The 26,259-nt window shown below is 42.8% G+C and overlaps 1 protein-coding gene across 1 annotated transcript in view; it reads right to left on the reverse strand.

Annotated features, from left to right (window-relative positions):
* Nucleotides 1-222: 222 nt before the first annotated feature.
* The window catches only part of LOC119170299 (oxysterol-binding protein-related protein 1), a 96,735-nt gene continuing 70,698 nt past the window's right edge, over nt 223-26,259 (reverse strand). Inside the window, exons 16-25 of the mRNA XM_037421429.2 lie at nt 24,669-24,803; nt 24,073-24,170; nt 21,249-21,425; nt 20,677-20,755; nt 20,477-20,595; nt 15,819-16,065; nt 15,065-15,187; nt 12,955-13,078; nt 1,693-1,783; nt 223-1,289 (exon numbers count right to left, since the gene is read on the reverse strand). Of these exons, the coding sequence (XP_037277326.2) occupies nt 1,187-1,289; nt 1,693-1,783; nt 12,955-13,078; nt 15,065-15,187; nt 15,819-16,065; nt 20,477-20,595; nt 20,677-20,755; nt 21,249-21,425; nt 24,073-24,170; nt 24,669-24,803 (1,296 nt within the window). The 3' untranslated portion in view covers nt 223-1,186. The remainder of the gene's footprint in view (nt 1,290-1,692; nt 1,784-12,954; nt 13,079-15,064; nt 15,188-15,818; nt 16,066-20,476; nt 20,596-20,676; nt 20,756-21,248; nt 21,426-24,072; nt 24,171-24,668; nt 24,804-26,259) is intronic.

Below are 26,259 nucleotides of genomic sequence, written 5' to 3' on the forward strand. Positions count from 1 at the left end.
GCAGTCAAAGCATCTGAGCTTAGCGAAAATCCTACAGCTTCTTTCAAGATGCCCATACCTGAAATGTGCCAAAAGATACACTGCCATTCAAGTTGACACTTTGTGTAAACCATCTAATGGTTCGGACTAACTACTCATTTTGACACAGACAGATTCTCAGTGAGATGCAGTGCAGCATAAGCCTGCATGGTCCACATACCAATTCAACACAAAACACTGACAAACTGGCTCACATCTTTAATTTGAAAAACAAACATATAAAACAGTATGCACAAACATTACATATTTCAGCTCTGTGGCTGCTTCTGTCACATGTGCCGCCGTTTGTGGCTACTTGTGATGCAAAATAAAATATGACTAGCTACTGACACCGTGCAGCTGCTAGTATACGTCTTCCAACACCTTAAAATATTGCATTTCAGCCTATTTGAGTAGTAGTAAGCAGCACGTATTGGACATCCAGGAACTTATATGCATGCTAAAAACCTATCCTAAAAGTAACGGTAACAGAATCGAGCCCTATGAACAACATGGCCCTGTTTCGAAACTTGTACACTAGTCAACACATGCACGACACGTCACGGTTCGGCAACTTCCGCAACAAGAGAAACCACCACGGTCTAGATAGCGCCACGTGGTTGTACAGTATGATGGCTCTCAGGGACAACAGCAGCACAGATCTACATTCATTCCAGACTCAAAACTAACACTGCGTGCCAATGATTGCACACGTGTCATGCTACAGCTACATAACAGACATCATGCACCATTGGGTGTCTCCGGGAAGGAGACTACAAATGCCACAACTTTTTTTTTTTTTTCCTCCGCAAAAGCAGCCACTGGTAGGGAGGGAGGCTGCTGCTGTGCCACGAAAGACTGACGTACGGGCATGACAACTTTGAGAACCTGAGTGCAGCTGCCATCACCAACCTGTTGCGCTTTGCCAAGTATTCGCAAAGCCGCTTCGTAAAGGGGTCGAGGGATGCAGTGGCATGCTGCTCAGATTTCCAGCTGCCCTCTGATCACCGTCTCCTGTGTCGTGTTGATGGGACATTTGAGAACAGTGGGCCGTTTTTTCCCCAGATGAAGGACGATGTAGTTTTTGTCTTTTGTGACTGAGGGAGTAGACTTTGCTGGTTGATGGCTGAAAGGAGTCACAATGCACTGGGCTCGGCCCAGGAGACTTTCAAAAGATGTCTGGGCAAGAGGTGAAGTCGCGGTCCCAGTACTTGTCGTTGAACTGCCATTCGTCCTCGTGTGAGTGTGCTCCCTTAACGTGGCGAAACCATCTGACAAAATAAAATTAAGGAAGGACATTAATATCAATAACCACCAAAGGTCTTGCGCTCATAATTCGTTGAATATGTACCAGAGCATATGCTCAAACCACCTGTTGCCCATGTTAGGTATTGTGCTCAAGCTGAAGAGATGAAGTATAGACAAGCACTGCACTTAGCTAAGCCCGGAGGCACTTTCTCTACAACCCGAGAAATTTATGTAGATTTAACCCTTGAAAACTACTATGCTTTACCATCATTTTCTGACATACTGCACAGCAGGACAGGACACAAGCAGAGAAAGATGAGACAAACGCTCGCTTCCTTTGTGTCGAATGGTGCTTTGTGTCGAATGGTGCAGTTTGTCAGATGATTCCACATGGCATGCTCAGCTTAAGTAGGAACAAGCAGTCACCTCGGCTCCCAGAGGTCCTTGTGCTTCTTGCGATATTTGCGTGCTTCCCTCTGTTTCTCTTCCAAACGATTTTTCTCTGCTGCAGCACCATCTGAAAAAATAGAAATCAAGCAGGATGTGTTTTAAAAACTTGCATCATGACTTATTACCATGTGCATGCTCATAAACTACAGAAACTAAGTCTAGGCCAATGTGCCACATACATAACAACAACAACAACAACAACAACAACAACAACAACAAAATCCGTGTTATAAGAAATCCTAGTTATAAAACAAACCATAAGATAATTGACCATTGTTTGCTGGAAGTTTCCTTATACTAGTCTCATTTTACCAAGGAAAAGATTTACCATAAGACAATATACTGCCACTTGTATTCACAAAGCAAATTTACTACAGTCGACTTTCGTTAATTCAAACACGAAGGAACCTCTGAATTTTGTTCGAAATATCAGAAGTACTTAGTTATACTTACTTCATGATTAGGCATTGATCTTATCAGATTTAAAAATTTTTAGAGGGTCTTTACACCTTAACTGCATGCAATGAACAGAAAGCAGAGGTGTAAGAGCCACTAGTTTATCAGCCAATTACTGCTGATCAAACCATTTTAAGAAATCGTCAGTTGCCAACTGCTTCTTTGCTATATGTGCCTTCAGCACAAAGCTCTCTATACCAGTTGAGAAGCATCACGGTTTACCATGCGCGTGCTTATTTTTCATTTCTAGATTGTTAGAATTATATAAGCATGCAAATTTTTAAACAGCAGTGGGAAAGCAGCAGATATATTTTTTTTTTGGAATGGAACTGCAAAAAGTATGAATTAACCGAATGATGGAGTTAGTATTAAGAGGCTTTTAAATGCATTGAAAGAATAGAGACCCAACCAAAATATTGAATTTTGTTTGAATTAACTGAAAGTATGAATTGTCAGAGTTTGAATTATCGCAAGTCTACTGTAATTGTTTTGGAAGAATTACAATCTCGAAATATGGCAGTTCTCAATGCTGCTAATTACTTTTCGAACATAATAAACAATAAATCCCATGATTCGCTGCATTCCTGGCAACATGTAAATGTTAGCACAGCTAGAGCACACAAGAATAAAAAATTAGACACGCTATGTGCTACAGGCTGTATGTAGCAACACTCACTGTGCATCATTCTCCTTCTTTCTTTTGTTCTGTCAAGTTACCCTACTCAACCTCATGCGTAGTATGTGCCATCCAACTACTGTACAAACCAAAATATAAGTCGAACTAAAAAAAAAAAGAGAGAGAAGAACAACACGTCTACCCTGGTCTTATATACCGGTCATTGGCAGAAAAATTTTGGAAGTCTGGCCACTAGGGGCAACTGATGTCCACTGCACCTATCGTCATCACAATCATTCATTGCCGCTCTGGTTCAAGCCTTGTGCCATGGGCGGCCTCATTTTGCGTTTTCGTTGTCCTGTAAATTCACCTGGGCTGTGAGCTGCTTTCTTCTGGTTCTCAACCAGCTGCCAACAATGGTTCACCACACCATTTAAGAAAATAGTGATCGAGTTCACCAAGGCACGAAGAAATCTAGTCTGAAGTGTGTTGAAAATGTGCTGCGATGCTAACGCACGTGAACATCGGCAGGAGCAGCGAGTCACAAGCAATAACTGAAAGTTTATTTTTGCACAGCTGTTCTCTCGGCCTAAATCTCGCCGGATACTCTTTCCCAGTTGCTTCCTGCAATGCTAGCAGCTCTGATTACAGCGGCATGTATGGCCATGATCAGCAGGCAGAAAGAATGCACCACAGAAGCACTCAGTGCTGTCGAGCGCTAAAGAATCACATCACGACACGTAGCCATCGGAACTTTCTGTGCTAGACCGCAATGTATCTTTCCATGACAACTTCCCGTGGCAGCACAGCCAAAGCTACGTGCGCGAAGCTTCTGCACATGTGTTACTACGCCAAGTAGTCCATTTGCAGAAAATTTTGGTTTCGCAAGCCCATCCAAAATGTATGTTTTCGCAGGAGCATTCAAGGTTTATTATGCTATTTGGAAAAGTGTTTCAAAAGATAGGTTATATATAGCTTAAGTCGAAAGCTATCACAAGCCTTGAGATGCTCATGGATGTACCAGAGAAAGAATAATACATGGAATCATTGCTGTGCTTTCTCACAACTTCTAATATAACAGTATACTGCCAGCGGCTCAAGCCCGCATGGAAAGTGAGATTCATACAATAATGCTTGCATTTATATTCATTTCTCTTCAAAGCAATGAAATACTCATATTAGGAGGAACACGGGTAGCAGCTTTAGGGAAACGACAAGATTTGTTTTTGAAAAAAAAAAAGGGGGGGGGGGGGCGGAGCGGCCTGGGCACAGCTGTGCAGGAACAGTGTGATAAGGAATCGAACGCAATGGCAAGAAACCATGTCCCGAATTTCAGTGAACACAGGGCCCATATCGTCGTTTCCTTCTTTAGGAGACGCAAGAACTTTCTAGAGATGCTCAGGTTGTTGTTGTTTTTTTTTTTTGTAGACGCGAAACGAAGGTATCGACAGGTTGCAGGTATCTTGGCCACGACGAGCCACATGCAGGAATGGAGCGGACATCTCATGTTCGTAAATACAAGCGGGCGAAACACACTCTTTACTTGATCAAGAACGCTCTTTTTGTGCAGTCAGCCACATAATAGACATGAACGCTCCTGTTGCCCAGGCGGAGCTTTGCACTGGTCATTTTATTCTTTCAAATCGCTGTCACCACAAAGCACCAGGAACCACTCCCGTCATAGATGATGACGGGTACGGTATTACAGTATGTGATCTTTAGCATGATTCCATCGGAAATAGAAGGCAACCCAAATATTAACCACGTATGGAACACAATTAATGAAAAGGGTCATTGCTTTTACATACAGTTTCCTATCGCTAATTTGCTTTCAAGCAGCTGGTCCTGCTGAAGACTGACAGGCCGCTGGTATCATATTCAATATGACTATTTGTTGAGAGACCCACATGCACTGATGGTATCACTCACACACGCACTTTCTTTCTTGATGACTGCACAAGTAGGGAACGAAATATTTGACAATGCACCGCTATATTCATTTCTATCAGCTCTATGAATACAGATCACCAGAAAAACATGCACTCATGCTCGCTCGCAAGCTTCAAGGTGAACCTGCTGCAACCGAACGATGCCATCGTTGTTTACTGAGGAAGGAAAAAGGTGAAATGACACCAGAAAACTATAAAAGGGAAACATAAAAATGCACTATAGAATTAGCTTTGTTGACAACAATAAGAACAGTCTTGAGCATAATAACTATATATCTTTTGTTTTTATATTTTTCTTTGTGCTACGTAGTACATAAAAGTTCCCGTTCGCGAACTACATGCACACGCGTAGTAAAGAATTGCGTGCTTTGGCTTCGTAGCCTTGGCTGTGCTGCCACAGAAAGTTGCCACGAGGTATAGAGCTGGAGACGAAGGTTGCAGAGTTCAAAGAGGAATCCCAGTGATTTCTTCTACAGTCACTCATCTCAGTAAATGTTTTAATATATTTTTTTTTGGCAAACTGATGAATTGTGCCAAATGTAATGTATACATGACATTTATTCTTCTCAAAAATGAAGTTAGGAGATTGGCTGCAATTCATAAATTGTACCGTCGAGTATAGGAAATCTTGTGTTTGTGATAGAGTCCACTTCAACGAGCCAACAATGAATCTGGCTCTTTTTTCTTCAACGAGGTGAAGACGACAGATTACACTGTCAGGCAGGCACTCTTCTTCAGTTTTAGACGCTGCATCGTACATTGTAAAAACTTAAAATTTATGGGTGTGTGTGATTGTCTCTACAGTGCTTACATTACAGTGAGGCTGATTGCGACGTCAACGTAGACAATTCATGAAGCAGTTGGCTGTTAGAAAATTCAGTATTGACAATTTTTTTTAATTTAAAATTACTGGTGAGCTCCTGAGCAAACTGAATGACTCTGGCTATTACAGGACCATTAACCCCTTAAGAGCTCATTTAACAAAAAAATTACAGTTGACTCCTCTTAAACAGAACTCAAAGGGGATCCATAAAACTGTTCCATTTATCAGAAATTTCATTTAAGCAAAGTACACTTATTTAGTAAACCAAGATCTTTATTCAAATAGCACAAACCTCACCTTACTCATGAAAATGAGTAGGAGAAAAAAAAGGAGCGAAGAGTGGTTTGTTTGGCAAGCTTGAGTTGTTTTTCACAAGGCACACACCCATGCCTGACAAACTAGCTAGAAATTCTGGACAAGCCTCATGCTCAAAATAGCACTGCAAAAGTTCAACAGCCTCTTTAGCTGATCGGTCTGGTGGCACCGCTGAACTGGCAGTATTGTCATCACATTCATCGCTGGAAGGTTGATTCTGATCTTGCACTTCGGCAATCATTTCATCGACAGTCTCTTCACGACAGGTACAAACATTTTCATCAATTGATTCGTAGTCCTGCAGCGTGAAAGGGGCAGAAGGTACGACCTGACTGAATACTGTCTCAATGTCGGCATCAGCAAGGTTTCCTTCTTCACCAGGTACTGCTTTCTTGCGCTTGAAAGCCAGCATGGTGAAAGCATCTGTGTATTGTAGTTGCTTTCACTTGCTCCCAGGCACAAGCCAAAATGTAGATAGCTGCCAATAAGTCTATGCTGTAGAATTTCTCGCTGCCTGCTGTATGCAGCATTTGATGGAGCAATTGTCTGTGGTAATGAACTTTATTGTTCTGAATAACCCCTTGATCCATTGGCTAGATCAATGCCATTGCATTGCCTGGCAAGAACTCCAGAGTGATAGCTTGGAGTACTTAACCTGATCGTGGGCTGGGCAATTATCTATGATGAAGACAACCTTCCTGCCTTGCCTCGTAAATCTTGCGTGTTCCTCGCGAAGCCAGTTTTCGAAAATGGCCATGGTCATCCACGCTTTTCCGTTCCCATGGTACGCAACGGGAATGTGTCGACCGTCTTTAAAACGTGCTTTGATTTTCCTACTACCAACAGCTTCAATTTCTCATCTCCTGCCATGCTTGCACCCACCAGCACAGTGATGCGATCTTTACTGCATTTTCCTCTACTACAGGCTTCGCCTTTGAAGGTGAGAGTCTTTGATGGAAACACCTTATAAAAAAGACCCATCTCGTCGACGGTGATGACGTCTCGTGGCTCAAAGCTCATCAAAATTTCCTTCAACCGCCTCTTTTGCTAGTTAGTGCAAATGTTCCTGTTCACTGCACCACTCTCACCTGAAATTGATTTGAAGACTAGGCCATGGCGTGTTTTGAAGCAGCTGAGCCATCCGTCGCTAAGGACAAAGTTCTTAACTCCAATTTGCATGGCGATCTCTCGAGCTTTCTGCTCGAGAATTGGTCCGCTTATGGGCGAATCGGAACTCCGTTCACGCTTGAACCACAGAAAAAGGACTTTTATAATTGTTCATAAGGCGTCGTTCGCATCCGTTTATATGTAAAGGTCCCGTTCTTAACAGTGTCTTCAATCTTTTCTGTCTTTCCAGATCGGCGACAGCGTCTATTTCGGGATGTATTTTTTTTGCCATCTCCATCTTGGGCAGGCCGCTTCGATCGAGCTCCTGAAGAATTTGCAGCTTTTTTTTCAAGCAAGAGTGTATGGTGCGGCCGCTTCCTTTCCATCAGGCTGAAATAACACCACGATCCACCGCATTTCGCCGCACAAATAGGCCTAACGCACAATTGACTCGCCGACACCCACACCCACAAGGCTCCCACACCAACAAGCAAGAATGGCTACTGGATTGGCTTGTGTTGATCTCGAGATCTCGCCATGGTTGTGAGACTACCTTTGGCGTGACCGAGTTTGTGCTGTGTTTGGAGTTTGTGCCCTTTAACCGTAGGTGACTAATAAGCACTGTTTCGATTAACCGATGAATTTTACTGCACAACACATAGAAATCTAGCCATATGAGCCCGTTTAGTTCCGTTAATGAAGCATTTTCGTTTAAGCAAGCTTCGTTTATTGGGAGTCCACTGTATGTTCCGAAATTGCCAAATTTTTTTATGATGCGAAATGCTTCAGTAATGTGTTCAAAAGAAAAAAAAATATTTGCAAAAACTTTTTCGGCAGATAATGTTTTATTGGCCATTCTTTGCTTGATCATGCATTGCTCTATAACACATGGGGCATTTGAGGTGTACTCTGCAAAATGTTTTTGCAACTCTAGAAAGTAAAGGTTCGAATTGAATTGTCGCGCACAAATTGCACTATTCCTTGATAGTTCACTTAGTGTTTTAACGTTCGAAGCACGGCACTGTGCAGAGAGCCTTCTCGCACCACCTGCACCGGATCCTGGTTTCCTTGCGAATGATTTTGCCATTTCCGTCTCGCTTCAAGTAGCAGACTACGCAGCGGCGTGTTGGTTCCTGGTTCTTCTCTGTTGCTGGTATATAAGACGAAAAGTGGCGCTCATCAAACCTTTTCATGATCAGAAGACATTCCGGCCGCCCTTTCTTCAAGGCACTGCTCTCATGAAAGTACTTAGTGATGATCGCCTCAATTAGTTTGAGACGATAATCCAGATGAGGTGCTCCTCCTCCTTCTTTCCGATATAAGATGAATAAATTGTAAGTCGCTTCATCCAGGAAGTGTTGTAAAATCTTCTTGTATGAGATCTTTTTTTGCTTGCATGGCACTGAGTAGCTAGACATCATCTGATCTGCCCTGTCGACTCCTCCCATTGTATGGTTATAATCCAAGATAGCGTCAGGCTTCAAGATTTGTTTGCCCATTTTGTTCGTGAATGGCACCATTTCAGCACTGTGCACCGTGGATAAAACCATTACCAGCTTTTTATCCATCCACTGCACAGCCAAACATTTGCCCCTTTCAAAGGCATTCATTTCACCTTTCTCGAGCTTTGCCTTGGTGAAACCACGAGGAAGGCCTTTGCGATTGGCTCGTGTTGTGCCATAGATATCTGGCTGGAATGCTGTCAGGGTCTATCCAGTACCATTCGAGGGCGCTGGTCATTGTATCATCGCTGCTTTTTGCCTCTTCAGAGTCACTGCCCGTTAAAACGTCATCCCTATCTTTTTCACTTGCAGAATCAAACACCACAACCACATCATCATCACTCGCACTTTCCTCATCTGAGGGAGAAAGATTTCCCGTGCGAGTATGCCACGCGGATGTGGCCATGTTGATTTATAAAACGCGCAGGAAACACGATGGCATTCTGCCAACTGTTGCGCAAACGCTCATTCAACCAAAGCGCCTATGACGAAACTCGTGCTGCAATCTATGGTGTAAATAGAAAAGGACCATTTCTCGAGCTGGGCTCGTTAAAAACCTCCATGGCGTGAGGGAAACACAAGGTGCGCATTCCGTCAAAAAGTGCGCAAGCGCTCATTCAACAAAAACACCAATGATGGAACCCGTGCTGCCATCTGTGTTGTTAAGAGAAATCCACCATTTGATGAGCTACGCTCGTCAAAAGCCTCCTGGAACTTTGCAAAAGACCCATGACGACCACAGGTCGTCATAAGCAAAAAAGTGGTGACTGCTCATTATGAGCTTAGGTAGTCATAAGCTCTTAAGGGGGGAGGCTACCCTGGAGACCGAACTTTCAGGTTATCTGGATGAAAGATATCTGGATGAAACTTTCAGGTGTTGTTCACTACAATAAAACTAGCACAACTGCTAAGTTTCACGAAGCTGTGTTTCTTAGTTCCAGAGTTATTGAGGTTTAACTGGGTACTTCGCATGGGTGCCTGAGGAAGAGTCGTGAGAAATCCCAGGACATAGTAGAAAGCTGAAATTCATTGTGGTCATTCCTTGATAGCTATCCCAGGGCGCTACAAAGCTGTTTTTTTAATTTCCCCCCCCCCCCCCCCAAAAAATTTTCACGCAACTTTGAATTTGATGTAACCAGTAATGACCAGATTCATCAAAAATTAATTGTCTATTATAAATTAACAGCACCAATTTTCAAAAAAAGGAGCTTGTTACGCCCTTGCAAGGTCATTCAGGAACAGAATAAAAAAACGGCACACAAATCTGATGAACGGTTTTCGAGTTCTTGCTTTCCTCAGCACCACAACTAGCAAAAAAATCCGTTCTGAGAAAACAGGCCGAGAAAGTTCAAAACACATGTTTTCTTCAAAAAGCTCCAGCACAGTAGCTAGAAGTGTCCTGGCGCACTCTTTTCTTCTTTTGCCTGGCCTCCATCTTCTCTTGATGTCTTTTAGAATTCTTTTTTAGGCGTAAAGCGTCTTTTTCACGAGCTCGCTAGATGGCCAGATGACCTGGTTGAAGTCCAATGGAGTCCGATATCACTTGGGTTGCTTTGCAGCAGCCGGCATTGTAGCGCAGCACTGCTTCATGCAGTGCTGTTTCTACCGCGATCAAGGATGAGTGTTGTTCCTTCGGCATCAGAGACCACAGAATGAAGTGGAATGATTCTGATGCATTTTGCGTCTTCGCTCCCAGGCAGCGCTGAAGAAGCGACTTTTGTGACCGTCTTTCGTAGATGGGCAGCATAGCTGCAGCGACATGGTCCGGTAGGCTGCGTTTATGTTTTGGCTGTGGCTCACGCTTTGCCTCTGCAGCTCTATGGCGGCACCACGATTGAGCCCCCTCTGGGCAAAGTTCATGGTGAGGGTCCTGGTCAGTCGATGTGACGTGGTGATATGTTGCCATCACTGCACGCTGCATGGCTGTTAGGTCAGTTGAATTGTTTCTCAGGGCCCAACCATAATATCCTGTCAGCTTTTCAATGAGGGCTTTAGTCAGCTTCCCCTTCCCACTCAGTGGCTTATCACTTTTCTGCACAATGTTTCGAAGAGCACTTCCAATCCTTTTCTGAACATGGTTCAGACATTCTTCTTTTACAATTGGCACTAGCCCGTACACATTCTCTTCTGTGAGGGCAGCGAAGGTACGGCTGTCTCCGTCGGACACAAGAGTGGTGTACCGCAGGCCATGCTTGGATACAGACCGCCCAAAGAGAGTCAAGCCTGCTTCCACTTCCATGCTTCCCGATTTTGCGTCTGTGTTTTTCTGGCAAATGTGGTGCTTCTGCCAGCTTTTGTATGCTGCATCTCCAGGTTTGGGCCCTGTTTGGCATCCAAGGCAGTGGTTTGAAAGAACTACAGCATCCAAGATGAGACCTGTAAAGAAGTCAATTACCGATCCCACTCCGATGTGTGATGTGTGACCCCACTTATGCCATGTGCCATCGTACACTACGGTGATGTCCTTGCAGAAGCTGGGGTCCATTTCTTTATATGTTTTGATCACTGCTGTGGCAGAATCAGCATAAAACTTCTCCAAAGCGGTGGCCTCTGGCTTCCTGAACGTCTCTTTCAAGTGCTTTTGAAACGTCTTGTGGTGAACACCTCTGTAAGAGACGTTCATGGCAGCCCAAAAGTCATTAAGAGCTGTTTGCCCCTTGCATATTTGCTTTATAGGCATTATGGCGCGGACATTTACATCGAAGGCCTGCGTGTCCTTTTTGCGGGGTGGTGTCCATAATTTATCGACGGTGCCACAAGAGGCGCACACGACTTCAAGTTTTGTTGCAAGTCCAAGCTTGGTGCTCTCTCGGACAGTCATAGCACCTTTCAAACATTCTTTGCACACTGTGCGGCTGAGCACGACGTTAAAGATGTTCATTTGAACGAGCGAAAAATGTTCGCCCTCACTTGTCACTGCAGGTGCAAGAGCCGGCTGCATCAGTTGAAATTTCTTCTGCGTCACCGGCGTAGACTCGAGTTCAGCGCGAACGGCGTCACGACGTTTCGCATTCGCATCGATTTCTTCCTTCATTAGAAAACGCGTCCGCAGATGAAGCGACGGTCCACTCACGCTCGATGGCAGCACCGGTTCAGACGAAGTGCTGGGTCCGGCGATATCAGAAGCACTCGGTGTCACGCTCGATGGCACCGATTCAGACGAAGTGCTGGGTCCGGCGATATCAGAAGCACTCGGTGTCACACTGGATGGCATCGATTCGGAGCACGTGTCGAGCCCGGCGATCTCGGAAACACTCGGTGCATTTGCGGCTCCAGCCACACTCGATGTGTCGGATTCTCGACTGGCGACAGCCGACAACACAGTTCGGTTGCTGCAAGCGTCTACGCAGTCGGCACCCACAGCAGAATAGCGGAATTTTGATGATCGTACAAGCCGCATAGCGCGCCTCCGCGCACCAGACTTCTGCACTGACTTCGGCTTCGTTGCCGGCATCGCCCGCAACAACAAAGACGAAAGGCACAGAACTAGTGCAAAAAGAAAAAAAAAAGAGAAAAAATGATCGAAAAGATAGCACAAGGCGAAGAGCGGCTCGTAAGCAGACGTCTGTCGAGGCGGACGGAGCAGAGAGCAACAACGAAGCGAGCGCGCTGGACGCGCCGTCGAGAGGAGCGACCGCCCCCGCTGCTGCACAGCAGCCAATGGCGGGCACGCTTTCTCCCGCGAGATATGAATGCGCTGCTCTAGCCAATCAGCGCTCCGCATCGCATCGCGGGAAAACACCAATAGCGTCTCAACTGTGCTGCCGACGCCATTTTGCAAGGCGGCGAACGAGAGAGAAAGAATTCACGGTCAAAACAACACCAAGATGGCGCGGGACGACCGCATGGTCCGGGAATGGCGCGCGCGCCAAGTTTGGTTTGATTTCGGGATTTGCGCCTCTTTTGGACGCCGCGGCGGCCTCGAAAATAGTATTTTTTTTGCACTTTGCGGTTGAATTAGGTGCTGATAATTACAGAATAGGTAGTTTACGAGACATACAACCCAAAAATGTGGTTTTTCAAAAACCGACTTTTTCGCGATTTTTCGGTTTTCAAGGGCCGCGTCCCCCCTTAAAGGGGTTGATACCCTTTTCAAACAGTAATATGTCAAGGCAAAAAAAATTCCAAATTTCAATTCAAGCAAAATGTTAGTCTGGCTGTATGGCCGAATGTACAGGTGCTCTATTTCCTCGCTCTATTGCTGCCTGACACTGCACATTGACGACAACTGCAGCCTTTTTTGTGATGCATGAAAGCCTGGTCAAGCATCGATCAATATGGGAACAGTGCGTGCTATTCGGTGTGCCAGATATCCCAGAACTCCAGCCTTACAAACTTCTGCAGAGAGTGCAGTAAAATAACATCTATGCATAAGGCTACAGCTGTACATTATACTGCTAGTGTGATTTCACTGATACGCAAATGCTTTAATGATACTTTTTTAAAAAGAGCAAAAATAAATAAATTTACCCAGATCTCCTGCCTCCAACCGTCGCATGTCTGGCCGCAATCTGCAGTCGGTTCGGGGCAGCTCCTTCTCCATCCCTTCTTCCATCTCGTTAAGCGCCATGGCAAACAATGTGAAGTTGTAATACTGCGCATGAAAGTTTGAATGGAAAAGCCCATCAGTGCATAGCTACAACTCACTCGCATCAAACAAAGATTACAGCCGCAGTGATGGACCTACGGTAGGTGCCGTTTTCCAAGAAGTGTGTGACTATAGTCAGTGAAGTCACACAACACTATGTTAACTGCACGTAACTGTCAAGGCTCGCACTCAGTAATGTGTAAAAGCAAACAAGCAACCTAGATACGTGCAATGATTGTACTAGTCTATGTCGACTTCCTTATAATGTCTTGTTTAGCGCACTATTTTTCTTGTGTCCGAGTCCGTTTCTCCCCAATCATAAACCAGCCCTCCCCACAACAAAGTTTGTTAAGACTGGTAACTTGAATTTGGGGCTTTGTGCCAACTCACAGTGTATGTATAATAAATTTTGCAGTAGTTATTGAGAAAAATATGTGTGTTATTGCAGAAAGCAATGCCGCAGTTACAATTACACTCAAAGCTCAATATAATAACACAAACATAACAAATTATCAGTTATATTGAAGCAAATTTATGAAATGTCTCGTCATAGACATAATGTTACAAATCTATATTTAAAACAAATTTTCCAATATAACGAAGTTATTTCGTGGCATGTGTGACTTTTATAATGAAGTATGAGAGTGGTACTATACGCTTTACATTTTCTAGAAGGTCAACAAGCTGCAATTAGTGGCTGTGCAAACAATGCCTTTCCATGCAAATATATTTGCTACTCAATATGACTTATGGCCGCTAATCGATTTTCCGGACCTGGTGGGGACTGTAAAACAGTAAGAAAAATATAACAGTTCGAAAATGTTATTAAGACATGAAAATAAAGTGTATTTTGATTACAACAGCCCACAAAAATCCACTGCTTCCTGCTACACTTGGGGACTAGCAGATTTGGTTGTAACTGGAAAACGGTAATATTTTCAATGCATTGTCAATCGCTGCCGCCAACCGTTGCGAACAGCGCAGTTGGTGGCTCCATGCCACCAAGCAAGCAAAACTTGATGCTCGCCAGAAAAAGCTGGATGCAACGCCTCGTCTATTTTGTGTGATTTAACGACACAGTTTGGGGTCCTTTAGCCTATACTAACACCTACAGTACATGAGCCTCAGAACTTTCACCTCCCTCAAAATGCTACCGCTGTGGCTACTACTCTACCTGTGTGTTTCTGGTAAGTAGACGAGTATTGTAACCACTGGGCAACTGCAACAGCAGAGAACATGCGATGCGTACGAAGGCTGCGATGCGTACGAAGGAACACACCACCAACACGACCACGTGCAGAATGTAAAAAGAAAAAACATCGTACACAAAAAACAACCTTGCAATAGCGTTAATGATGCCAATAATGCTGACAAACAACACCACAATAACAATAACAACAACAATAATAATAATAATATATAAGACCCCCCTCCCCCAATGTATTATGCTAGCCAAGAAATTTTGGACATGGGCTCCGAAACTGGTAGATTGTACATGCTGTCAATCTTGGAGGCAATACAACTGGCCAATGGAAGCCAAACTGGACCAAGCCAGTGAGAAATACAACATGGCAGCTTTCAAAATCAAGCAGCATGGCTCAAAACGAGCGATTTAGTCGGAAAATTCAAGCTTTAGGGCGTAATTTCATCCGAAAAATCAGTTGCAAGAATGCATCAGTGCTATGAGGACCTTGATGGTGCATTTATGAAGTCCAAAATATCCAACAAGCCTGAATTTTAGAAATCCCGAAATTCTATCGGCAACTATACACTTTACTCATACTTTCTCAAAAATTTCCGAAATTTGAAGGCGAGAGTAGCTTCACAAGCTTATTCTGCTCAACTGTGGCAACACAGACTGCAACAAGAATGTTGGTAGGATTAAAAGAAAATTTCTTTAAAAATTAAGCAAAACCAAGGCATCACTCATTCTTTAACAGAATGAAATTATTTAAGGACTTGTCCAGATGTTGGCATTACTACAATACATACCTGGGCAGCACACTCTGGTCGCGGTGTGACTCGCCAAAGAAGACGAGAATTTGGGATGTCGAGTGAGTACGTCGAATCACTCTTGGGAATCTCTCCGTCCTCAAGGTCACAGGGTTCAGGACTCTGCAACACGAAAACATTGAGAACAGAAAATCTGTTATTCTAGTGTTACAGGAAAGATCCTTAAAGAACAGATTCCTTGAAAGCATATTTTTTGCGTAATTCAAAGTTAGGAAAAAAATTGAAAACGGCAAGTAAAAAGTTCGTCTTTGTGACCAAAACTTGCAATGTGAGGCATGAGGCACCTTTCAAATGAAAAAGTAATTTCCTCCTCTAGCTTTTTGTCCTTCCTAATGCGAGAGAACGATTGAACACAATTACTCACAGAGACGATGCGAAAAAATTGAAGATTTGAAAGGATGTTTGCCTACTATCTTCACAGAATGTCCCAAATGTCAAATTGCACCAGAATACGATGAGAACGTTAAGAACTTTTGAATGGACATGACATACACACGTCATGTTCAGTGACATGTGTGCCATAAGTACAAACTATAAATGTCCTTGCTAAAGAAATGACGCAAAAGATGAGACAAAGAATAGAGGAGACAAACCTAAGTGCTACAGTTTTATGGAAGTCTACTAAGCTTGCGCACATAGAGGCCGCAAAGCACTTAACACACTTTTGTTGACGTCCAATTGCTGCCAAGCATGAAGAAGCCACATTAAATATTGTCGACAAGGCAGCACGCACCTTAGGTCCTGGGACATCACCCTGCGATCCACCCGTCAGGGAACGTGTCAGACTGTTCAGCTTAGCGTACATGCGCTTGGGAGTGTGTGCAGGACTTGCTCCCGCACTTGCTGATGTGGCGGTGCCAAGTGGTGGCTGTTCGGGGGCACGGAAGTTGTGGGTCTGCATGTACTCCTCGTATTCGGCGACTGGTGCCGCCTTGAGGTAGTCTGTCCATTTGCCATAAAGAAAGCGCAGGCGCGATTTTCTGGAAGAGAGAACAAAGAGAAGCAGCAAGTCATGAATTGAACAGAAGCAAATGGTATATTAGGTCATCTCTACGAAGTTTACGTGTTCTTAACCACTATGGTCAAGAAGATATACATAGTCAAAAGTCGTAAATTTGATCCCTGGTCGTCGAATGATCTTTCTGATAGAAACAGGATGCAATAAAAAAATTATTGTCTATTTGGGAACCTAAGTCCACATTAAAATCCTAGTTATCAATATGGAAAGATAGCTTCCCACTATATCATTTTGATGGGGCAGAGAGTTGCTTAACTTCGAGAACTGATGAGTAACTGAAAAATATACCAACACGTATTGCACTTTTCAAACTTCATTACAGACTACAATGTCGTGCAACCACTTGCATATACAGTTGAACCCCTTTATAAGAGGCATGCTCCAGGCAGCAATTCTTGTCTTTTATACGAGACGTCTCTTATAAGCAGGGGACCCCGTATGCATTTTCCTATTCCCTGTATCTTACTGTAGGCATACTAAAGTCTCTTATACCCATTTGTCTCTTATATCAGTGTTTCTTATAAAGAGGTTTGACTGTATGGCGATACCTTCAACAACTTATTGACAGTCTTAAAGCGACCAGCTTATAAGTGCCTTATTTTGTTTATTTACCAATTCCAGAAAAAAAAAAAGCAATGAAAATCAAAGGAATAACCAGCAGACTATTGTTGTTAAAGTTACAGTGTTGAACTTATCACACAACGATATAAACAGCGTGTTCTGTTTTCGCTGATTCAAGAAAGCCAGGAACAAAAGGCAGGCTACTGTGAGAAGCAATTTATTGCCTCATTCTCTCTCTCCATTTTTTTTTTGTTTTTTCATCCATTATATTGTCTTTGGACAGGACCATAGAATTTCATACTATAATACCTATAGGCAGGTGCTTAGCCAGAAATTTTTTCTGGGGGGGGGGGGGGGGGGTACACCCTCTCGAGATGGTCATTTTTCGCTCTTCATGCCATAGTGAAAAAACACTGTAGGAATAGATTATGTTGTTGAAATTCACAATGCTTGTTTGCAGAGTGTAAAACGGTGTGAAATGAAGTTATTTCCAATTAGAATTCACTTCATTCTTTCATTCGTAAAACTTGTTGCAATACGTTTCGTGACTGTGACATGAAAAACAAACATGGACAAATTCAAACACCAGGGTATGCAATTCCTTCACCATTATGTTCCAGATTAGGCATCAGGAATTATTTTTTGCAACACTTGAAACAAACATGCTCAGTTTGAAAGTATGCCTTATTTATTTATGGAAATAACATTGCTGTATTGAGTGAGAAAGACTAAATGTATTGGCTGCTGTCATGCCAAGTGCATCTGTCCAAGTCTGCCTGCAACGCATCTCTCATTTTGTTGTGAAACCGTGTTGGAAGAGTGTGACGGTGAGTCTATGTGGCTTCACCGTCGATTTACAGTTGATTTGACTGAGTGTGAAAAAAAAAAGTGAACGCTACATCTACACGCAGTGGTGAGTGCATGATGCTTTGCTAAAAGTGTCAAATATAACTTATAAAGCTGCAATGTGGCAGCAGACTAAGAGACCTAGCAGTTTGCAACATCCTTGAACAGCAAAGGCACTGCTTCAATGCTTCACACCACAACCCACGACAACGCCTACCGCTAGGAATGAAACACAAACTGTAGAGAAAAATTTGTAGAGAGTTTCCTGGCTAACACTATCCAATCCGAAGCCCGTACTTCGCACTATTCCCACGGTGGTACAACAATCACTGCACCAGTTTTCTTTCTAGGTTATTGTATGAGACTGTGAACTGGACCAACCAAGGTGAAAAGCTGAGTGTTTCAGATATTCAACTTGAGATAGCAGGCATTTCATGAAGAACGAGACAAGAGTCATCGCAGATGTAAGGTGACATTAACAGCATTGCCTCTGCTAAGACATTTAGAACTGTCCAAATCACTTTGCAAGTGAGGCTCTGACGAGCCATGACAAAGTTGCATTAGTGCGTTCACAGAGACCCTGGGTTGCCTATCTTAGTACAATAAAAGCTTGTTAACTCAACACCTATTCATATGGAAATTCGAATAATTCTGACGACTTTATTAGTCTCGGCCAATGGGCATGTTTATCTATGGGACCAAACCTTCGTCGGCTTCGCACCACTCAATTCGGACAAATGCTGACAGCTGCCACTACATAAGTGTGGTAAAGCAGTGCTGGCACCACTGGAGTGAAACCGAAATCTCGGTGGCGTCACCATTATCATCAACTAGTGGGGTGATCGCAGCGTCCCCTAATGTTGGCATCGTCTTTCTTCACTCCACTGCGCCTTTGACACCATTTTTCCTTGTGTTGCCATGTCGGCACAGTCTGTCTCTTCTTGAGAAGTTCATTTTTTTTATTATGATGTCATGAGCACCCACGAAGACACAATTCTGATGAAGAACCCTGTGAAGAGATGCAGCCACGACCTCACTGCACCTCACGGAAAGTCATGGGCTTTTGATATTACAGAACGTTTGCCTCAGCACTTCCGACAGTTTGCGTGCTGGTGGCCATTTGGAAGAGTTGAGAAAAACTGTAATATCAGTCGGAATCTGCGCAATAATGCAGATGACTATTACAAAATACTTAATAACGTATGCTTCTCCAACTTGACTTTAATGTTTTTCCTGTACATTTGTTAAGTCAGCATTTGGTTAACTCAGAAATCTTTTCTGGCCCTACGAAATAAGAAGATGGGCTTTTACTGTAATCGATGACTTCATTGTTGAACTTTTTTTTCTTGCTAACATAAATCTCCTGAAGTAAAAATTTTCCAACTCCAAGCATAATCAGAATCACAGTTATCACGGTTTTGTTTCTTTCATTGCTCTGAATGGGGCAAAAGCTACACAAGGTGAAGGGGGGAGGGGAGATGTTCACAGCAGCCCTCCATTACAGCTGTAATACCTACATGATGATGCAGTGGGAAAAGTGATGTGTTACTGTTATACTTCAGTGCATGTTCATTAGCTGTGGTCTGGCTGAGCTATCTGAGCACACATGGTGCACAATGGGATTGTCTTGTGTCAGCATGACTGATGGATAGGAGCCGAATCCAGGTCATGAATTTTGCATTGATTTCTACAGGCTGAATACAAATCTATGTTTGCAAGGTGTCTAGCTTTCCAGGCAGGCAGAAGAGAGGTGGTTTATACTGGCAGGCTCACCAATGGCTATGGTGACCAAAATGTGCATTTGCAAGAACTGCCTTAGCAGGCTTGGCAAAAGAAAAAAGATCAATGTGGATACTCTGTGTCTAAAAAGAGCAAGTACCTAGTACACATAGTGCTGCCTCACATGAGCAAAAGAAAAACTAAACGATAAGCAGATGGCAGTCAACTGTTACTGGAAAGGCAAATATCAAATATAAAATTTTTTCGCGTATAACCCACGCAAAAAGTACCTAAAATTTCAGGATGAAGTCTGTGTGAGAAAGCTAGCTTCACAGCACTGTGTGGACATCTTTTTTTTTTTTTTTTTTTTAGAAACTTCTCTACCATTTATTATTCAGGACACAAGCTATGTGTAACAAAAATTTGCTATTGTTACGTTTTTGTTATACAATAGATATGCAGACTGCGGGTGTTTGTTATGTGCTCCTTCCTCATCTGTATACCACTGTAATCATCATCCTCTGCCCCATTGTCGCCATCTCACCACCACCATCATCCGACGTGAGCGAGCTCTGCCACTGGCTGCCTGTTCACTGCCGGGTACTCGAGCATAATGAGCGTCAACCAAATGCCAACCAAGATGTCATACGTGGTAGAACTACAAGGTGCAAGAGGAGGTGTGAGGTTCCGCTCTACGAAATACGAGCAAGACTTTCAATACTGTACTTAACTAAAAACAATGCAGCTGTATTAAAATGTTGCTCCTGACCTACACGGTAGCAGGTGAGAAATTGTTGTGGGGCATTTTCTCTTAATCAAATGGCTTGATGGTCGGGCTGCACATTAAAGGCTGCACAAACAGTGTTCACGCCCTCGGCCAATGAACCACCATTTGGGGATTTTGAGGTTACCAATTCTTTGAGCCTGTTATCATGCAGGCGGACAGCACTGAGGTGACTTTGCACAACATTGGCTGAATGCCGCAGGTAAAAACGTTGAGTAATAACAATAAAGAAAAAAAACAGCAACTGATACGCGAGATAAATTTTTTTTTTTCACAAGAGCTTGCTTTTGTAGATAAATCAACTTCAGGCTGTTCCATCAAAGATTCCGCAGAAACCTAATTATTTTAGCAATTTACATTGAACCAAGACATTGTTAATCACACAAGCCTAATGAATAGCTATTAGTTCTCACAGATATACTGAGAAAGATTTAAAAATGCTACCGGTAACCTGGGAACTTACTGCTTGTCAAAAATGAATCCCTCTATCCGATGCAAATCTTTGTAGAACCAGCCAGCTTGCTTGAAAGTGAGGGATGATGTCAGTCCAGACTTCTGGCAAACAATCTCCATAACGCCGTACTAAAAAATAAAACAAAACAAAATAAGCATACTTCGCAACAGCTGAAAACTGACAAAGAAGCATCATGGGCACATGCATACCTGTTCAAACCATAGCTTCCCTACAATGATGTTGTGGATGCAGCAGTTTACATTGGTCCATGTATATGACTCCCCATGCCTGCAATGGATGAAAAATGTACTGCTTTTAAAGGTTCTCTTGAAAGAGTCAGGCATGCTATGTTACGACTAAACCCAGGTCAATGTTTAGAAAAAAAAAAAAAAACACTTGTAACAGCATAGAGAAACAATTAACCACACAGTGATAACCAAGAGGGATGTCATCACTACTGAATGAAATGAATACTAATGACACTATTTGCAGTGACATAAGGTCAACTGTGTTAATCTATTAGCTTGACACTGACGACTTGTTGATTATCGTTCCAAATGAATTGTACTATGCATCTTCTGTAAACCAGGATGGATGCCAATAAAATGGGCAAAAAGAAGCCACCATAATGAAAAAGGAAACACATGCAGGCCGACTACAGTGAAAGCAAATTCGTAAAAGCAAATTCATAAAAGCAATGCAAGTTTCACAAACTCATTGGGCCAAGCTTGCATTCATCGTCCAAAAAGCAAGCTATCCTTTTCACAAAGTATGTACTCACGAAAGTAGATCCACAGTCAGGTGGCCCTCGGGTTTAATTTCGATAGACTTTCCCCAGAACTTCAGCTTCGGGTACACCGAGCCGTGCACTTTGAAGTGAGGCGATTCGGCGTGGAATGCACTCACGGGTGGGTGATGGCTGACTTGTTCACACACCATTCGGAAGCCCACATCATCTCTGCAGGGTAAGTGAATGCAAAGGGGGGGACAATTATGTGTTACAGAGATAACTTAGCGCCGTTTATGGATCCCGCTGCCACAGCACAATAAATTTATATCTTGGCACTAAAAAACGCTCGATGGGGCAGCATAAGCTATGACACAATAAAAAAATGAGAAATGACAGCAACGAACTACCAACTTGCTTTAGCAACTAGCACAGGAATGTTTTTGAATCTTACCAACACACGCGTTCTCACATAAATGACATAATGTAGAGTGACATAACGTGTCTTCATAGAGGTAGTTGAGCGTTCATTGTGCATTGTTTCAGCAACAGAAATAGATCGCAAAGTCACGTTAGGAATGGCAAGAAGTTCGAAACTTGCAGCGCACATCTCAAGCAGAAATCATGCAGGAAATTAGCATACACAGGACGAGTGCAGACTAACAACTGTCACACGCAACTTGACACTTACAGCGCGCTATTCAAACAGAAAGAAAGAGGAACGAAATGAGGGGACAAGTATACACAGGACGAGCGCAAACAAATGTACCAATTCTTCCTGTGTAGTGTGTCAGCAGCGCGCTCCTTTCGTAAACGCGGCCGCAGCAGCGTGCGAAGTGACCTTCATCCTCTCCCAAATTACGAATCTAATAAGCGTGCCCGCAGGAGAGACCACGCTCCTTGGACATGGCGCTTCGTGGAGGCGACGACCTTTAGGGCGCACTCAACGCGATCCTTTTGCAACATCTTGCCACTGATAACAAAAACACTCTGAAGTTTCGAAGCTCTGAGGACTGCCCAATGGTATATAAATGGCTTGCTGTTTGCATTCAAGGCAACGTACGCTCTGTGGCGCTGTGGCTAGAACCGCGTGCCGAGAATCGAGAGGCTGCTGGTTCGATTCCGCGCAACAGGTATTTGCCTTCTGGTTTTTTTCTTTGCAATTTCTTAGTATATATCTCTCAACATTACTTCAATGACGGAAGTATGTCAGCGGAGCCGTGGTGGACTCCGGCATTGAACACCTTCGTCTTAGAAGTTTCAGAGAATAACTAACCATGTTCTAAATTGTATAGTAAAAAAATATAGCTCTGTAGCATTGCAACTGGGTGCTGCCATTTTGACTAATCAAAAAGAGTGTTACTTTGTCTTTAAATTTCCTGCTTCAGCTAGGCTCTCCTGTCAGAAACAAACTCACAAAAAGCAGTTATTATTAGTAGAGACCTGAAGGCACAACAGAAAAGAAAACCGAGAAAACCCGATGTAGAAGAAATTAACTGCAGCACTAAGTATTGGCAGGCTGATTGGTACATACTGAGTGTGGAACAGGTTATCAAGAGAGGACAAAAAGAAAAAAAAAATCCAACATTCAATATTGTAGTTAATTTCTTCTACGTCAGGCTTTCTTAGCTTTTCTTCCTATTGTGTCTTCAAGACTCTTCTATGCGTATCATAAATCTAGTCAGCGCTGTTTACGTAAGCAAACACTTGAATTTCGTTTCGATACCTCCCATTGTCTGCATCTACCATGTTGCTCCAGCACACCTTGCCATTCGTCTGATGCCCACTCCGGGAGAGCTTCATCCGCTGTTTGAGTGTTGCGAGGTCACAACTATTGACAATCACGCAACTTATTGACGCATTCGCACCCCACCTCTTTTTGTTCACTTGTTAACAATCCTTTAGAATATATTTATGCTTTATTTTGGCAGCTGCAAGCGCAAGCTCAATCATCAGATTACAACAGTGCATCGTGCTTGCCGCGAACATTGCAGAGGCGTGCCCCACACTGACTGCATCTAGCAATGATTCCAAGGGACCTGTGGTTAGAGGTTCTGCTAGTCAGTATTTCATGTATTGTGATGAAGACCACCAAGAGACTACTTTATGTGCTCGTGATTGAGCATGATCTATTCTGAAACATTGGGCTACGCACACCATGACCGAGCTTAATGCTTGAAGTTGTAGCTAGGCTTAACTCCCCTCACAACCACTTCAAAATTTGCAGCCAAGAACGTAAAGCTAGCGGACATGAGACAGCGATGAAGGCATAATGTGCTTCATCGCATACAAAGAATCGCTTCGTGCTGGCTCCTCAAACTGTGAATTTTATGCATCTGTTATGCATCTGTTATGCAGCCAAGCCTGTTATGCAGCAACCACTTGGAGCACAGGTGGTACCAGCTGGCAGTTTAGCATGCCAATTAAGTGTTGTTATACACTCAAAGCTCGATATACCTAGCTATAACAAAATGTTGGTTATGATGAAGTAAAGTAAATAGTCTTGCAATAGATATTGTGTTAAAAATATGCCTTTATAGTGAATTTTTGGATATAACAAACTGATTTTGTTGTAAGATGGAACTTTGTTAAAATGAGGTTAGAGTGTACTTATTTTCCATTATTATAAACCGTTACATTTAGTGTTTGGAAGTACAATACTTTGAATGGTAAAATTGCAATGCGAATTGTAATCGAACAGCAACCACTATACGAAGAATACTCGTAAGTCCGAATATTCGCACACCCCTAATAGTAAATCGTTTTCCTATGCATGTCTGTGCTGAGGTGTCTGTCTTAAATGCAGTCAAAAGAACTTAAAGGCTTCAGCAAACTTCTAAGCTGTATCACTACAAACTATAGTAAGTAAAGTGCTTACCTGACCAGTTCGTATGTCTCACCAAGAAGAGGGTTGAAAGGTTTGCTCAATCGTTCAAGGTTCGATGAAAGTGCAGACACTGCAAATGCAGTTACCAACTGCAAGACAACACCGTTGAGTTTCTGAGGGTCACTTCTTGCGTAGAGCACTATAGTAGCATATGAAGCATATCGCACGAACACGAAATCAAACATATAGTGGTACAGTAAAACCCCTTTTCAAGACACATGCTCTAAGCAGCAGTTCTTGTCTTTTATATGAGATGTATCTTATAAACAGTGTACCTTGTATGCATTCTCTTATCAACCCTTTTTTTACTGTGGACACACCGGAGCCTCTTATACCCAGTTGTTTCTTATATCAATGATTCTTACAAAGAATTCGACTGTATCATAAATATCGCATTTCCTGTTGTGTACATAAGATGCGGCTTTATAAGTTTTCATCACTGCGCACAAACAAAAACTATGAAAGCTGCATGACTGAAACATTACTTTTTTTTAACGAGTACCCAACCATTGCAGCTATAAGACGATCCTTATTAAATAGCAACGTTGGTTCACTGCCGTACAATTACTGTTGTACTGCTCACGTACCTCAATTCTGTCGATGGGGTCGGTAGCTTCATCAGCCTGAACGAGCAAATGGCTGTACTCCATGTTCTCTGAAATGCGCTGTAGGAAGCTCAACGGCTCGTTGAACACGACAGGCATGGTGATCTTGGACAACTCCTGCACAGAAAAGGGCTATTCAGTCAACTTATAACGATACTCGAGTGCCACGAAACGTTCATTGCGAAAACCAGTAATTGCTATAAACGGCTTGCATAAAAATAGTGAAATAGAAGAACAGTAGCAGTTTGTGAGAAAATTATAATGTCGAATTAAACATGCCAACAGACATCAGTATGCTCGAAAATTCGAATGCTTTCAAGGGACTGCCACTTGCCTTGTAGAGTCAATGTGTGAGAACATTTGAAATACTAGATGCTGGAACTCTCACAAGTCTCCACTTCTTATTCAAACTGCATGTCCGAAAGTGCTTTAACAGAAGCCACTACATCTCCCACGCCGAAGCGAATTTTGAAAGCCAGCTTTGCCGCAATGTTACGAAACTCTCCAATGAGGCATACTGGAAATCAGACGGGTGCTAGGGGACGTCTCACATCTGAAATACTAGATGCTGGAACTCTCACAAGTCTCCACTTCTTATTCAAACTGCATGTCCGAAAGTGCTTTAACAGAAGCCACTACTGCTCCCGCGCCGAAGCGAATTTTGAAAGCCAGCTTTGCCGCAATGTTACGAAACTCTCCAATGAGGCATACTGGAAATCAGACGGGTGCTAGGGGACCTTATGGGCGGGGGTTCATTAGCTTGAATTTCTAATTTCTTCTTTCTTTTCAAGGATTTTGCATTCCATTACCTTTCAGCATGTACAGCCTACTACCAAAATTCACTGTTACAAACAACAACGTGACACATAGACATTGCGTCGCTTCACTGCAGAAGACATCCGAAAGTTGACGGTGAAGCAGTATTTTATTGTTATAACCATTATATTTAGGCTTGTGCAAATTAGTGAATTCTAGGTTGGAAGCGAATTCGAAGTGCATAGTAATTTCGATCGAATAATTTTGAATCGAACAGTATATATATCACATATTATAACGAAAAATGAACACATTTGTTATGATTAATCTAACCTGCCTTATAGTCTTTGTAAAATTCAAACAACTTTAAATAGTAGCAGGATTTGAATTTCAGTATAGTGCAATACAGTGCAAGTGATAGCCCGTAAAATATGGTACGTTTTAAGTTTGCTATACTCAGAGTATATAAGACGGTATAACGAGCTTTTAAACAGAAAAAATAATGTAAATATGAATCAATGTGAGGGTAATATGTTCATTTAACAATAAAGTAGAGCTTCACAGCCGTGTGTATCTCTCCTGGGTACATGTTTTCACGGCTCGGCACAACTTCACTGCAGTGAAGTTACTTTTCCAAGACACCTGGATAGATGTTTTTACAGCTTAGCACCTCTCCACTGCAGTGAAACAACTGTTGCAAAGTGTTGCATGCAGTTCAGTTGCATATATTTGTTAATCTCGAATAACTCGATATTTTAAATTATTTAAATTTAATTCAAAGTGAATTCAGATACTACATTAATCATTCGTATATTTG

This window comes from Rhipicephalus microplus, chromosome 2 (genome assembly GCF_043290135.1).
Source record: "Rhipicephalus microplus isolate Deutch F79 chromosome 2, USDA_Rmic, whole genome shotgun sequence".
Taxonomy (NCBI): domain Eukaryota; kingdom Metazoa; phylum Arthropoda; class Arachnida; order Ixodida; family Ixodidae; genus Rhipicephalus; species Rhipicephalus microplus.